Source organism: Trachemys scripta, chromosome 3, assembly GCF_013100865.1.
Source record: "Trachemys scripta elegans isolate TJP31775 chromosome 3, CAS_Tse_1.0, whole genome shotgun sequence".
NCBI classification, from domain to species: Eukaryota; Metazoa; Chordata; order Testudines; family Emydidae; genus Trachemys; species Trachemys scripta.
Window position 1 is genome coordinate 136,402,590 of NC_048300.1, and position 14,591 is coordinate 136,417,180.

A 14,591-nucleotide genomic window follows, 5' to 3' on the forward strand; every position below is an offset into this window, starting at 1 on the left:
CTTTACATGTTCATTTTATAACAGGACTTCCCTTATTTTGCGTGTGTGTTGCAACTGCCTCCTTCCGTGGCTGCTTTCTGCTGCATTTGGATTTATTGGCACCATCCTTGAGACACCACCTTGTCACAATAATACAATAAAATAATACAGTACAAAAAAATGTTAAGAAGCTCTGCTTCTTGCAAACTCTGATCCAGCTCTACATTACAATTCTACAGTAGAACTTAATCAGTTTTTTGCTTCTGTCTTTTCCACTGGACAACCATTGAGAACTTTCAATTCCACTACTAACTCATCCCCTTAAACACCCTTCCAAAAATACACTATATTGCAAATGTGCTATAAATCATTATAAAGACAGTGGTAAAGCCTTGCAATAGAAATAAGCATTAGAAGACTGATGATTATGTCAGCAGCTCCCCTTTGAAAGAATGACAGATATGTCACATCTAGCGTTGCCACCTTTCTAATGGCTGTAACTGGACCCCGTCCCTGAGGCCCCATCCCTGTCCCACCTCTTCCCTTGAAACCTCACCCCTTCTCCACCTCTTCCCCCAGGCACTGCCCCCTTCTTCGCCTCTTCCCTCAAGGCCCCACCCCTGCATGCCACGTGCTGTCGCAAGCCACACAAGCAGCCTAGCACCGGAGGCAGGGATGGCTACTGTTGCTACACTGCCTCCTTCCTTCTGCTTAGGGTTGCCACAGATTAAAAAAAACAGACATTGTGGCTTGTCCAATGGCACCTGGACACACAAGCAGAAATCTGGTCTGCCCGGTTTTAAACCGGATGGGTGGCAACCCTACTCACGACAAGTGACTCGAGTGAACATATGTGATAGCCAATCCCTTACTGCCTATAAACTGGGAACAAATGTCTCAGTCTTTCAGATATCAACTATTTTACTACATTACTAATCCCTAACCCACATAAACAGTGTTTAACACAGTATTCCTCAGAAGCCAATCTACAGTTCAACTGAGGACAGGTCCGCAGATGGCTACAGGGAACAGGAAAGTTTTAATTAGTAAGATGCAGAAATGATGTACAGTTTTGAGGGCTAGGAGAGAAGGAAAGTAAGAGCTGACTTTAAAATAAGATTTTTTTAATTAGGAAAATAGCTTTTCCCAGCAAGTGGGTTATAAAAGTCTACATTAAAACGACAAGAGAGGAACATTGTTCAGTTTTAATTACACTCAACTGGATTATCATTTGACAGACTTTAAAATGAGAACACTACAGAAAAATGGGAGCAGCTGCTGCTCCTAAGGAAGACACTGGGATATGTGTTTAAGAAGAAGATTCAAAGTACAATTATACATTGATAGGTTTGTCAGTACAATAAAGAAGAACGAAAATAAGGAAGTTTGCTAAGATTGTAACCCTAATAAACTAAATTAGAAAATATCAGCATAAAAGGAATTGAGTGTGTAAGTAAAATAATTAGTTTCAGGAATGTGAGGAGTAAGTGAAAGACCTTAAAGAACTGTAAAACAAGAATGTTGGAAGACTGTCCAACATAAGTTTTATTTCATGACAATTCCATAAAACAAGTAATTAACAACCCAATCATCTACTAGACCACCCACTCTTCCATCGAGAATCACAATTCCTCCACCCAAAAGCCACCAGTAGTTAATAAGTACAAACTGATGTTTTAACCTGGTCTAGATATTCTTTGTTTCAGGAATCCATCAGGTTTATTTTACTGTGATTGAGCAGATTAAACCGCACTGGTAAATCGAGCAACAGAAGAAGTGAACACCTCTAGTGCTGAGTGACTACTGGTGGCCTTCAGTAACTGGAAAGGAATAAACCAACCATTAATCATTATTTATTGTATTGCCGTAACGCCTAGGAGCCCTAGTCATGGACCACAGTCTCGTTGTGCTAGATCCTGTACAAACACAGTACAAAAAGGGAGTTCCTACCTCAAGGAACTTACAATCTAAGTAAATTCTTGGGGTTAGTAAGAAACTTCCCCAATGGGAAGGTTACTCCATGCAACTGAACCATTGATTGGAGGCAGGATACTTTACTAGATGAATCACTGTTCTGGTCTGGTATGACAATTCCTATGTTCCTAAGTAGGTGGTTAAGCCTTGGAAACAGCTTCCATGTCATGAAAAATGTTGAAACCTTCTTCTCTCACAGAACTGCTAGAGGGTGAACCCAATAGCAAATTAATTAGTTAATGATTACACAGCACTTCGAAGATGTGGAGAGTGCTAGTTAATTGTTATTTCCCTTTTTAAACTCAAATGAAGGAAAAGTTCATACCCACTCCGGAACTCAAATATTTCAAAGTGCAAATATTTTCTCTGGTATTTTCCCCCAAATAAAAGTGAACGGCTCATTCCCATCCAGTACATTTTGGTTTCACGGCTCTGAAGCTTTGAAAACAGCTTGATTTCTTCTTTCACAGTCTGCCTTTGAAAACCCCTGAGGAAGAAGTAAAGCTGCATAGGCAAACTCAATAAACAAAACAGCCAAAACATGACGGCTCCCATCGTCAGTGAGAACACTGCCACAAATTTAAAAACGTCACAAACAAAAAGTTGTAGCTTTGTTTAAACAGTGAATAACCTGCTGCTTTTACAAGTCCAACCTGATCTAAAGATGGCCTTTATTAAGACTGTAGGCAAAGTAATGGCTGGTCCAACTGCATGGAGTACATTTCCTTTTATTTTATTACAGCTTGGAGGAGATCCAGGGCTTAGTGTCAGTTTCAGGTAACTTAATAGCAAAAGGAAAAAAAGAGAGTCTCTAGGCAACATTAAAAAAAAAAAGGGCCAGATTGACAAATGATTCTGGGGCATGAATTGAATGCTTAGCTTATGAATATGGATTCAAACAAGTTTAGGCTTATAGGTTCTTTCTACATTACTTAATTACAATAAATAAATCACATAATCAGTTGTCTCACTTCCCAGTAAGCTACCGATACATCACAATAACATTTTATTGTAGTCTGTGCATGGAGCGGAAAAAAAGCCTGCTTGAAGCCAGCTCACAAGGGAGAGCAGGGTTAACTATGTGAATATGTTCAGTGGGGAAACTTTCTGATAAGATAACCATCTCCAACTAGTGAAAAAATGCTGCGGTGCAGCCAAAGATATTTTGTTAAAAATAAACTCTGAAAGGAAGATGAAGAATTTATTTTAATATGAGAAGATGTTTACCCCTTGGATCATTTTCCTCACTCAGCATACCTCCCCACACACATACACAACACACACATACCCCTATGAATTTTATATGATGATCTGTGAAACATACAAATACAACTCAGGAAATTCACATTATGGGGGACACGCCATTGTTAAACTGTCCATTGTGCACACGTACTGTGACATATTATGGTACGTGCTGCATCATTCAACGACCTGAGGCACATAAAATATAGTGGCTCCAAAGATGTACTAATCTTTAGGTTACTAGCTAATCCCTAGGGACCAAATTCCTCCCTGGTGTAACTCCATTGACTTTACTGGGGATGTATTTGGTCTCTGGTTTTTAACCTTTTGGACTGGCCAGTTTCTTACTGTTTGGAAGTGGACAATGCAGGAAAGGGAGAGGGGATTTCAGGCTGCTGAGAGGTGGAACAAATCACAACTTTGGGGGCAGGAAATCTGTCTGCCTGGAGCTTTTCTGAAGCATGCAAAATATTCAGTCCTGATTTACCCTGTCTCCTCTACCAGTTACCTCTCCCGTCGTCCTCTCCCTGTCTGTATTCCTGTCTCACTTCCCCCCTTGCCTACCTCTTCTTGACTCCTTTGTCAGGCTGCAACTAAGGGTTTAGGGGGTCATATCAGGAGTGAGGCCACACACATGGGAAAACTGGCATGGAGCCAACTAGCAGTGTGACACCAGGCAGGCAGGGCTGGCAAATGAGAGGAAGCAAATGAATAGCTTGTAGTTGGTTGTAGGCCTGCAGGGCCTGGTAGGGAAGGCTAGTTCCAGTGCTAGGAGATACTCATGTCCTTCATGCTCTAGGGCTAAGGAATCAACTTCAGGGCAACTTAAAATGTCCTTGCTTTGGCTCATCTGTGTCACTAATGTACAATACATACCACATAACTTTGTGCATTTCACAACCGGCAGTCCTTCTCCGTGGGGTACTGGGCTTATAGCTGATGGAATGTTTGGATAATGCACAGTCCACTTTTTCTTCTTTGACACACCTTTCCCAACTGGAGGCACCATGCAGAAGTAACAATTGCTGGTATGATCTGTTGGCTCTCTCCAAATCATTGGCACTGCAAAAGGCAAAGATTTCCTTTCCCTGTTCAACCACTGGCGAAGATTTGTTGCACAAGTGTTGCAGCATATGTGTGGGGCCCACCTCTTGTCCTGATCTCCAATTTTGCAACCAAAATAAAGGTGATAGGCTTTCTTAACCATAGTGGTTATACTGCGCTTTTGTGATGCAAAAGACACTTCACCACAAACATAGCAGAAGTTATCAGCATTGTTCACACAAGTACGAGGCATCTCTGCTCACTTTGGCTAAACAGAAATGTGTCCCTTTGCAAAATCAAACACTGACAAATAAGAGAGCACGATACTGTATGATTTCTAGAGCTGATATAGGGCAATTTGTTCAGCAGAGTGATGTAAGCTTCGTTATGATTGCATCATCCATGACTTCTAGGAATAACATGATGCAATTCATATCATGAATGACGCAATACCAGCTTCAGATTGCATCATTCATTGTTTTGCCTAAAAAGCAAGTACTGTCCAAACTCAGTCATAGATTTATTCATAGATCAAGTCAAAGATGTATTTTAGTCATTTCTGGTTTAAATTGAGATCCCTTCCCTTTATAACTCACTTATCCTCCACCATTCCCAAGTCAAGGGTAGTATATACTGACCCAATAGCATATCTTGAAAACTAAAGCCAATCAACAATTTTAAGCATCATTTTCGTTCTCAGTGACCCAGAATTAGTAAAGTTTGACTCCATTTATTTCAGAAGCATTTTGGCTGTAGAGCAGTGTATTTGGAGGATTTTCTTGCCATGCTGTATTAGGGGGAGAACATCACCAGTGTGAAAGACCCAGACCAGTGGGATACAGGAGTCTGGTAGAGTGCAAATATACTGGTCACTGGATGAGTAGTTTTCTGTTCCCTGAGTGACCAGAGCAGGGGCTGCACTAGAGTAATCAGGAACCTGCTAGAACCAGTTAAGGCAAGCAGGCTAATTAGGACACATGGAGCCAATTAAGAAGAAGTTGCTAGAATCAATTAAGGCAGGCTAATCAGGGCACCTGGGTTTTAAAAGGAGCTCACTTCAGTTTGTGGTGTGAGTGTGAGGAGCTGGGAGCAAGAGGCGCAAGGAACTGAGAGTGAGAGGGTGTGCTGCTGGAGGACTGAGGAGCACAAGTGTTATTAGACACCAGGAGGAAGGTCCTGTGGTGAGAATAAGGAAGGTGTTTGGAGGAGGCCATGGGGAAGTAGCCCAGGGAGTTGTAGCTGTCATGCAGCTGTTACAGGAGGCACTATAGACAGCTGCAGTCCACAGGGCCCTGGGTTGGAACCTAGAGTAGAGGGCGGGCCAGGGTTCCCCCCAAACCTCCCAATTGACTTGGACTGTGGGTTCTTCCAGAGGGGAAGGTCTCTGGGCTGTTCCCCAACCCACATGGTGAATCTCTGAAGCAAGAATATCCGCCAATAAGCGCAGGACCCACCAAGATAGAGGAGGAATTTTGTCACACCAGACAGACATTTAAATTTTATTTAACTAAAACAACAACGTTATGTATTCTGGATTTTTTTCTTCAATAGCAAACATACAATATTTTAACAAAACAAGCATATGAATTTTTGAATGTAGTTAAACATTCAAGTTTTTTAAAATCAGGTTTGTGTTAAAATTGTTTTTAAGTAAAATAGTTAAAGGAAGTTTATTTATTTTTCAGACAGGTCAACATGAGAAACTTAAATTATTGGTTTCTGCAGCTAACTCAGTCATCTTCACCTTCATTTTCCTGTTTGTTCATAATCTGGAAAAGAAAAAGAAACTTTCCTGCTTTTTCAAGTCCCAAACGATTTCTCAATTTGGAATGAATTAGTCCAAAGGAAGAAAATATTCTTTCTACACCGGCAGAAGAAGCTACTGCAGTTAAAACTGAGATTATCACCTCAACACTCTCTGAATCAAAGTGCTTAAGTGACTTCCACCAGTTCACTGGTGTGACTTTCTTTAAAACATCATCAGCAAACATATATTTCTTGAATGGTTCACCCTTAGCTCTAAAGTTTATTATAGTTGGCATTATGGAGGGATGATTGCTGGATATCCATGTCATAGCCAACTCCTCTTCTTTAGCAGTTAAGATTTGACCCTGGTACCGAGTATTGAGAATATTTGCAAGAAAATGAGCTGGAGATAGTGCTTGTCCCCTTCATTTTTTAAATGCTTATAATTTAACTCTGTCATTGCATATTTCTCTTTTTAAGATCTCACTCAGTTCCTTCCAAATTTCAACAGCATCAGCAATAAAACAGCGATTTCCCTGCATTTTGTTCAAGGCTACAGAAATAGGCTTCAGGATACTCCGCATGTCTTCAACATTTCTCTTAAGCTCAGTGGTGAAAACTTTGGCTGTGATGGTGCCATTTATTTTTTTAGGATTTTGTTCACAAACTGTCATCAGATTAGGCCAGTTCTTCATACAGTGCTCAAACCAGTCCACTAGTGAGTTCCAGTGCATGTCTGTTGGGAGAGTTAGCTTGGTTCCTCCCACTTTTTTCAGAGCAGCTGCTGCAAAGTGGTTGTTACAGAAGTATTTTGCAATTTCAACAACATTAGCCTTTATTTCTGGAACACTGAAGTCTTTGGCTAGGAGGTGCATCAAATGAGCACTGCAACCATGTTATTAACGTGGGAATCTCTTCTAAATTTCTTCTCATCTTGGATCCATTTGCAGCATTGTCTTACCAAGCTGCATACTAGACATCTGAATTTTTGTTCACAGTCTATTATAGCTTTTATTGCTACTTCTTGTAAGTATTCTGCTGTGTGTTTTTCCTGATGTATCAATTGTTTCTGTAAGGAAGACATTCCCTTCTTCTGTTGTCACACAAGCACATACAACAGAACCATTGTGGACATTGCTCCACCCATCAAGACTCAGGTTAACAATTTCACCCTCTAGTCCTTTTGCACACTGCTCAATTTCTCTTTCATACACTTTATCCAGCAATTTGCCTGTGACATCTGCTCTGTTGAGTGGACTGTATCCTGGTCTTAATGACTGAACCATGTTAATGAAGTGTGGGTTCTCAATCATATGGAAAGGAGAGTTTGTTGCATAAACAAACTGGGCGATTTTTTTCATCAATTACCTGTTTTTGTAATCTGCTGGTTCTTATCACAAATTTATCTATGGTTGTTTCTGGATGATGGAGATTTTTTTTTTTCTTTTTGCTACAAGTGATATACTGTGGCTATGGGACATACATGATGTGACAAACACTATCACTGGCAGATTACTCTGAAACTATAGAAAATGATGGTGATCTTGAAGGTGGATAGTCTTCAGAATCTTGTATGTTGAGGATGGATTCTCCTAAACAAAATAAGTCAATGCAGTTATTTAATTATTATTATCATACTGCTCATTTAGTATTACTCATTGCATTCACTGACACTCAGTACTACTTTAAAGGTGAAATTGTAAAAGGAAGATCTGCCTATTTCATCTATTTATTTTTATCACAGCTGCATCTAAAATGATAGTACCATAGAGTAACAACTATATTTTTTTCTCAAGCATGAGAATTCAAGAATAGTCCAGAAGGAAGACAGTCCTTCCTTAAGGAAGAAGTATGAAATAAAAAAGTTTACCAACCTGAAGATCCTGCATATTCAGACATGTTCCTTTCATCATCTTCAATACAACTTCCTCCTGAGAAGGAACACTTCTCATGATGTTTCATTCAGCAAACCAAGCCTTGCACTTCTTTGTTGCACTGTTTGCATTTTGCACACATTCCTGTCTTATCCACAAGTAGAGGAACTTCTTTGAAATATTCCCAAACCAGGTTTCTTTTACAGCCTGCTGCCATTATGGTTTTCCCTTTTAGTGAGAGAATGGTATGGTAGATCTCAAATCAATGAAGGCTACACTCAGAAAGACCTCAAGACTTCTGGAATATGCTGCTCAAACAGTTTCACTTTTGTTTCTACTGCTTGTCCCTCCTTTCTCACTTTTTTTTTTATGTTTTTTTTAATGGGAGATATCTTATCTCCTAGAACTGGAAGGGACCTTGAAAGGTCATCAAGTCCAGCCCCCTGCCTTCACTAGCAGGACCAAGTTTAACTAAGCAGGTTGTGGTGTGTTTTTTTTTTTTTTTTTTGCAGCATACATGTCAAATTATTTTTAAATGACCCAGTCTGTTGGATCAAAGAGCCCATATTTTCAGATTGATTGATTTTTTTTTTTTTTTAACTCAAAAAGTAGCTCATGAAAAGACTTAAGGTCCTGGAGGCTGAAGTCTTGTATTTATTCCCAGAGCAGGTGACGCACACTCAGTGGGAGTGCAAGCTCCCCCATGTTGCCACACAAATATACCTAAACCATGTCCTACAGCGGCAATCAACTTGGATTTCTGAGCAAGGAAACTGCCTGCTGCTGTTTGTTTCTATTGTGTTCAAGGAAACAGGGCTCTGTGTACATTTTTGTAGATACACAGGATTGAACTACAGAAGTACCTGACTTGCATCATCAATTTCTCCTCTTAACAGAAACAACCCGTCACAATCCAGAATATTGGCTAACCACTCAGGCCAAAAGGGGCAAATAGAATCTTATGAGGTTCAAGGGGAGAGAATTGTCAAGAAGTAAGTGTTGGCTGGGACCAGGGGAGGGGCTATTGATGTGTACCTGTAAAAGAGGGGTATTTTTGTTCCCTTACGAACTTAGAGACTGTTTGAACTATTGGTTCCTAGTTCTATCCTGTTCCAGCAGGTACTCTGATTTTTGCTCTGTGGTAGCAGCTCACCATTTGTGGTGACTGCTACTTTGCAGGATTAGCATCATTGGTATTATGTGCATTTCCACAGCAGCACAATAATAATTGTAATGTAAAATGAGAATGGTAGTGTGACGTTTCACTCCATATTCTTTATGAAAATATGCTTATGATCTGAATATGACATAACTGAGATATACTTTATGCAAGATAGCTCACATGAGATATCCTTGGAAAGGTTATGACTTACTGAATGTGATTATCCAATTTGTATTCCTTTATCATTTCTGTATCTGAAGTTAGGAATATTGACTATGTATCTGTATTTCAACAATGCTACTTTGGGTGATGCCCACTGCTAACACTTCAGGTACAACAATGGAAAAGCCAGACAGGGTGCATGGCCCATCAGCGAGGACAATAGACTGTGAAAAGACTTGGGCCTTCCTGACGATGCTCCATACTGCCACTGACTCATGGACGCTGTGACACTACTAGTTCGGGTGGTCTTGTCACTTGCTACCAAACGTTACCTGGAACGTCTTGTAACTTTCCACTGGAAGGGAAGGGCGGGGGGGTCAAGTTTGGGAAACAAACGATTCCCACCTTATGTAAATCCTATATAAAGGGGGAGGGGGAAGAAGGCAAAGGGGGCTCCTCCTCTTCATGGCCTGTCTGCCCAAGAAAGACTGCTAAAGCCAACTGAAGGGAAGGCCGGGGATGAGTCCAGACTGAGACAGGGGTCCAGTCTGAAAAGAAATATAACTGGAACTCTGAACTACAGAAATTTTGCAACCTGCCTAAAATAACATTTAAGATAAGAAATTACATTTTTTTAACCTGTTTCTTAAGTATATTGAGCCTAGCTTGCGTATTTTGCTTTATTTGGGCAGTAATATGCTTTGTTCTGTCTGTTATCTCTTATATTCACTTTTGTAGTTAAAAAAAATTGTTTTGTTTATTATTAAACCCAGTTTTTGTAATTTTTAATGGGGGGGGGCAAGAAGTTGTGCATATCTCCTTCCACATTGAGGGAGGGGGGAAATTTCATAAAACCTTTGGGTTTGTACCCCTTAAAAGGAGTGGCATCAGAGTGTTGGGGCAAGCCCCTAAGGCTGAATCTTTCCAGAACAGATCTCTGTCTCTCTCTGCACCTAGGCATGGCCCTGCCTGTGTGTTTGGCTGGAAGAGGCTTGTGAGCCTAACCCAACAAGGCCAGGTAAAGGGTACCCAGGCTGGCAGAATAGGCTGACTCAGTTAAACCCCAGCACATCAGGTGATATCCCAAAGGGCCCAAACCTGTCACAGGAAGGTTTTACAGTTTATTTTAACTGAATATTTTTGAAAAAACATAGCACAATAATTACTACTGCATAGTTGCAGAAATATCCAAACCACAGCACTTCGAAAGCACCATTTACAGTACGTCAGTGAAGAGCCACAGTAACAGGTAACGAAGACCAGGGAAGTAGAAAAAGGGGAGGAACATATGGCTCAGGCTGTCCCTATTATATTTTAAATATAAAACCTGAAAAGAGTCCGAGTGCCCTCAACTCTTATTGACTTCAGTGGAGGTGCTGTATGCATGCAGCTCCTATGGACTTCAATGGAAATTGACAGTCTCAGCTGAACACACTCAATTACTAATCTGACTAAAACAAAAAGTAAATAAATCTTTGAACAAACACTGAAGTGTGCATTTCAGCATTAATGAAAATGATATTGAATTTTCTTTCTTTAGTTTTATTCATACTATGCAAACATCTAGCCAATGCAAACAGCACTTTACATATAGACATAGAGCTCTAAATGAAAACAGCATTTTGCAGTAAAACTCTTGTTTACTGAAGCAGCAATGAACACATCATGTGACCTTTCATTTTTAGGATAAGAGAATTGGATTGGCATGCCAGTTAGCCAGCATTTTAAATGACTTGGTTTTGAAAGGTAAACAAGTCTCACTTTTACTTGACGAGTGCCCAATAAATCAAGTGAGGATAAAGAACTATAAAGAATTTCTAGACAAAGAGCTTGCTCTAGAGCCCAGCTACTTCAGGCATGCATAGTTCTGCACAGTGTTTTGTGAAGTCAGCTACACTTGCCAGCACACATTTGCAATCTGTTTCATGTCCTAAAGTGCTACAGAACTTTTCCTTTTCCTCCAAACTCAGGGTCTGCTTCTGACTTCTTATTCCAAGAAAATTCTTGTTGATGTCAACAGGAATTTTTCCTGGGTAAGATGACAAGATCAGGGCCCCGGATTGTGATTTCCTTTAAGGGTAAATCTTATAGAATGTAATGTCAACTCTGACAGCAAAAATTGATGAATGTAAATAAAAGAGTGTAACCTATAGATCAGGCATAAAATACAGATGTGAATAAACAGATCTTTATTTATGGTTAATTTTGTAAAGACTTTTGTGTTAGGGAGGAAGAAGAGAGAGAGAGAATCCGTGTTTCAGTCTTACTAGAGCAATCGGCTATTAAATTTTATGATTATTGTTACGCAAGTTTGAAAAATGTAAATCACTAATAGTTATGGAGTGATGTGCCACTTGGGATAAACACTAAGCACCAACTAAAGTTAACATTGTAACTCATGCCATGTGAAACTCACCATGCTTCATAATTTGTTATGAACTCCAAACTCATACTAAGTTCACAGATCTTTCCTGTGAACCTGGGCTGATTTAGGAATTTGCACCTTGGTTTTGTTGCAAAATCAACACTTTATGGTTGACTGAGTTTTGCTTTGAGATTCTAGGCCCATTCAAATGTGGAAAACGAATAAAATGGGGAGGATATGAAGCCACATGGATCTAAAATGTATATGATCCCCTGCAAATGAAATTTGCTGAGTTTTACATAGCTCTAGAATCCACCTGAACTTGTACTCCAAAACAAACTGAATTTCTTTGGTGGACTGAGACATCTAACAGATTTTAGCAACATTACGAATATTCAGTAATAAATCAATCCTATATTCAGGGTCAGGTCATAATTTGCACTTCTGTTGCAGTCATTGTCACACACGGAAATTGTCAATAATTCAAAGTTAAACTATATTTGTAACAAGTCTTTATCCACTGATCTCACATTAGAACCATAGTTTACATTAACTAATTTCATGGAGTAGTTAAATCAGCTCCATGGTTATGCTGGAAACCATAATGCAGAGCACTGGATTTTGCAGTTGACACTATGTGGAACCAGCATTCAAAATTATAGTGGGGATGAGAATGTGTAGTGTGCCTGCTATTCCTTTAATCCTTTCCTTACTGTCAGAGCCCCTTACAGATCCAAAGTTGAGTCCTCTTATTAAAAATCCCACCATCATTCAAATATCTTTCTTTCGACAGATCATGGCAAGTAGAGATGCTTGGACAACAGTCAAAGTAAGAATTTTACTACAGCTTTTCACATTCACTATGACTATGGCCTAAGCATTCAGTGTCACCATATCAAAGGGGGCCATCTGTTATGGTAAATAAACAGGAAAAACCCTGTAAAATTGATTTTCCAACAGGGCACTCTGGCTTTAAAAATAAATAACTATGATCCAAACATGGCAAAGGGAGCTTTCCAGAAAGCAGGTGTCATTGATAGATTAATTTTAATCTATTTTTGCACCTTATTTAATGTATTCACATTTTCTGTTTAAAACCTACTGACAGCCCTTAGAGCTGTGTTGTGGAGGCTAATATTCACAGTCAAATTTTGTGTTCTCAATTGATACATGAATGTAATTAAAACTAAATATGCAGCAGGGCAGCATTTTGCCAAGTAATAAGCCTGTCCCAGATCTGACAGACCTTGCAGGTCTAACCTTACCCACTTCTATCTCCCCAACTAATTTTTTTAGTTTTAAAATTCTGTCGCAGACCACAGACCAGCCTTTTCATCTCTCACTCTATCACATTCCCTCTCTCACCCACCGATTCCTGCTCTCTTCCTCTCTCATGGCTCCCTGCCTTGCACTCAGTCCTGCAACATCCTAACTAGCCTTGTGACTAGGCAGTAGAAAGCTGGCTGCAAGCTTCATTAGCAAGCAAAGCAGGTTCCGGTGACAATCAACTATATACAAAATTAGTTGCTGGGGTGGGAGATGCAGTCAGCTCCTTCACAGGCAGCCACTGACCTATTCAGATAAAACATTCCCTCACACATCACTAGGTGTGAGGTAAAAACCTTTGAAGGGTTGGTTTTACGTCTTCTCTTCAGCTCCTAGAAATGTTTTTCTTTTAAATGTTAATGACACTTTTTCACAGAGAATTTTGGCTTGTGATTTATATGGTGACCACTAGGAAACTTCAGAGAAGGATGGGAGCACTCCAAGTTTTTGTGGTTAAAAAAAAATTAAATAAAATTAAAAAAGGGAGTGAGGGAGAAAACATCATTTTCATTAGTATTCCTCTCACATTCAGATTTGATTAACAGAATATTGAGAAAAATCATTTCAGGCTTATTTGTGTTCAGATTCAAACTCTTCCATCGTTAGCTCTCAGACTGAGCAATTTTTCATAGGTCACTTGCATTATTTGCAATTATTATTTATAACATAGTTAGAGCTTGCAGTAGGTTCATTTCAATTGCACTCTTTTTAAAATCTTATTATAAATGTTGTTATAAGTCCTTTGATACAATGGGCCAAATCCTGAATTTCCAACCCTGGAATAGAAAATGTTATAATCCTCAGCCTTGGAATTGCACATTAAGTGCAGCCAGAATTTAGCCCATTATATCAAAGGACCTTTCTCTTACGAAACAGTACATGATTACAGCTCACGTACCTTTATCTTACAAGAACAGGTAGCTTTTATTCCTTCCCCTCTTAAAGATACCCTGAGCTTTTTGCAAAGCCTCAAGATCTCCCTTCCCCACCAATTTTTTCTCTATGGTGATGAATTTCAAAAGCATGTTCATTCCTCAAAAGTCAAAGTACATTTTAAAAATGTCATTGCACAGGCATACAGCACAGCACATATGCAGTGATGCTCTGTATTTTTCCCTTCTTGGAAGCAGAGAAGGAAAATAAATGTATTATTTCATGTTAATGCTGGCTAATAAATGCAGATTTAAAGAAAAATCAAAACACTTTTAATCCCCGCCCTCCCAAATATGTTTAAATTTGTAAAGTAACAAGAACATTATCACAGACGATGGTTTAGGATTTACACTAGTTCCCAGGGAATTTGTAAAGAGTTTTTCTCTTGTTACCTTGGTAACTGCTACCTTGGCACCCTTGTTGATAAGCTGCACCACATTATCCACTTGGCCTTTGTACGCAGCTATGAGAAGGCGTTCTGAAAGCACAGCGACCGCATCCTGCTGGCTCATGAATTAGGAGAGAAAGGTTTCCAGGGCAAGCAGTGGACAAGTCCCTTCAGTCCAAAACGAAAGCTTCAGATCAGTCCAAACATTGCATGCAGAGGCGAAAAAGGACCCCAGCTCGCTGGAAGGTTAATTTATTACTATGCCATCTTCTGGACCTAGTGATTAGAAAACAAAACTGCCATCAGCAACATTTTGCAAACTGAAACACTGCAGCCACTCATCACTGAACCTCTGAAATGTTCTTGAATTTTCTTCAGATCAGAGGAGGGCTATGG

The 14,591-nt window shown here is 39.7% G+C and overlaps 1 protein-coding gene across 7 annotated transcripts in view; it reads right to left on the reverse strand.

The window, feature by feature from the left end:
• ANKRD6 (ankyrin repeat domain 6) overlaps nt 1–14,591 on the reverse strand; it is a 160,826-nt gene that overhangs the window by 35,719 nt on the left and 110,516 nt on the right. For 5 of the 7 annotated variants that reach the window (XM_034766044.1, XM_034766039.1, XM_034766041.1 and 2 more), the window contains one exon: nt 14,200–14,471. The exons of the other annotated variants lie outside the window; for them this stretch is intronic. In XM_034766044.1, the coding sequence (XP_034621935.1) occupies nt 14,200–14,319 (120 nt within the window). In that variant the 5' untranslated portion in view covers nt 14,320–14,471. The remainder of the gene's footprint in view (nt 1–14,199; nt 14,472–14,591) is intronic. 7 annotated transcript variants of the gene reach the window in all.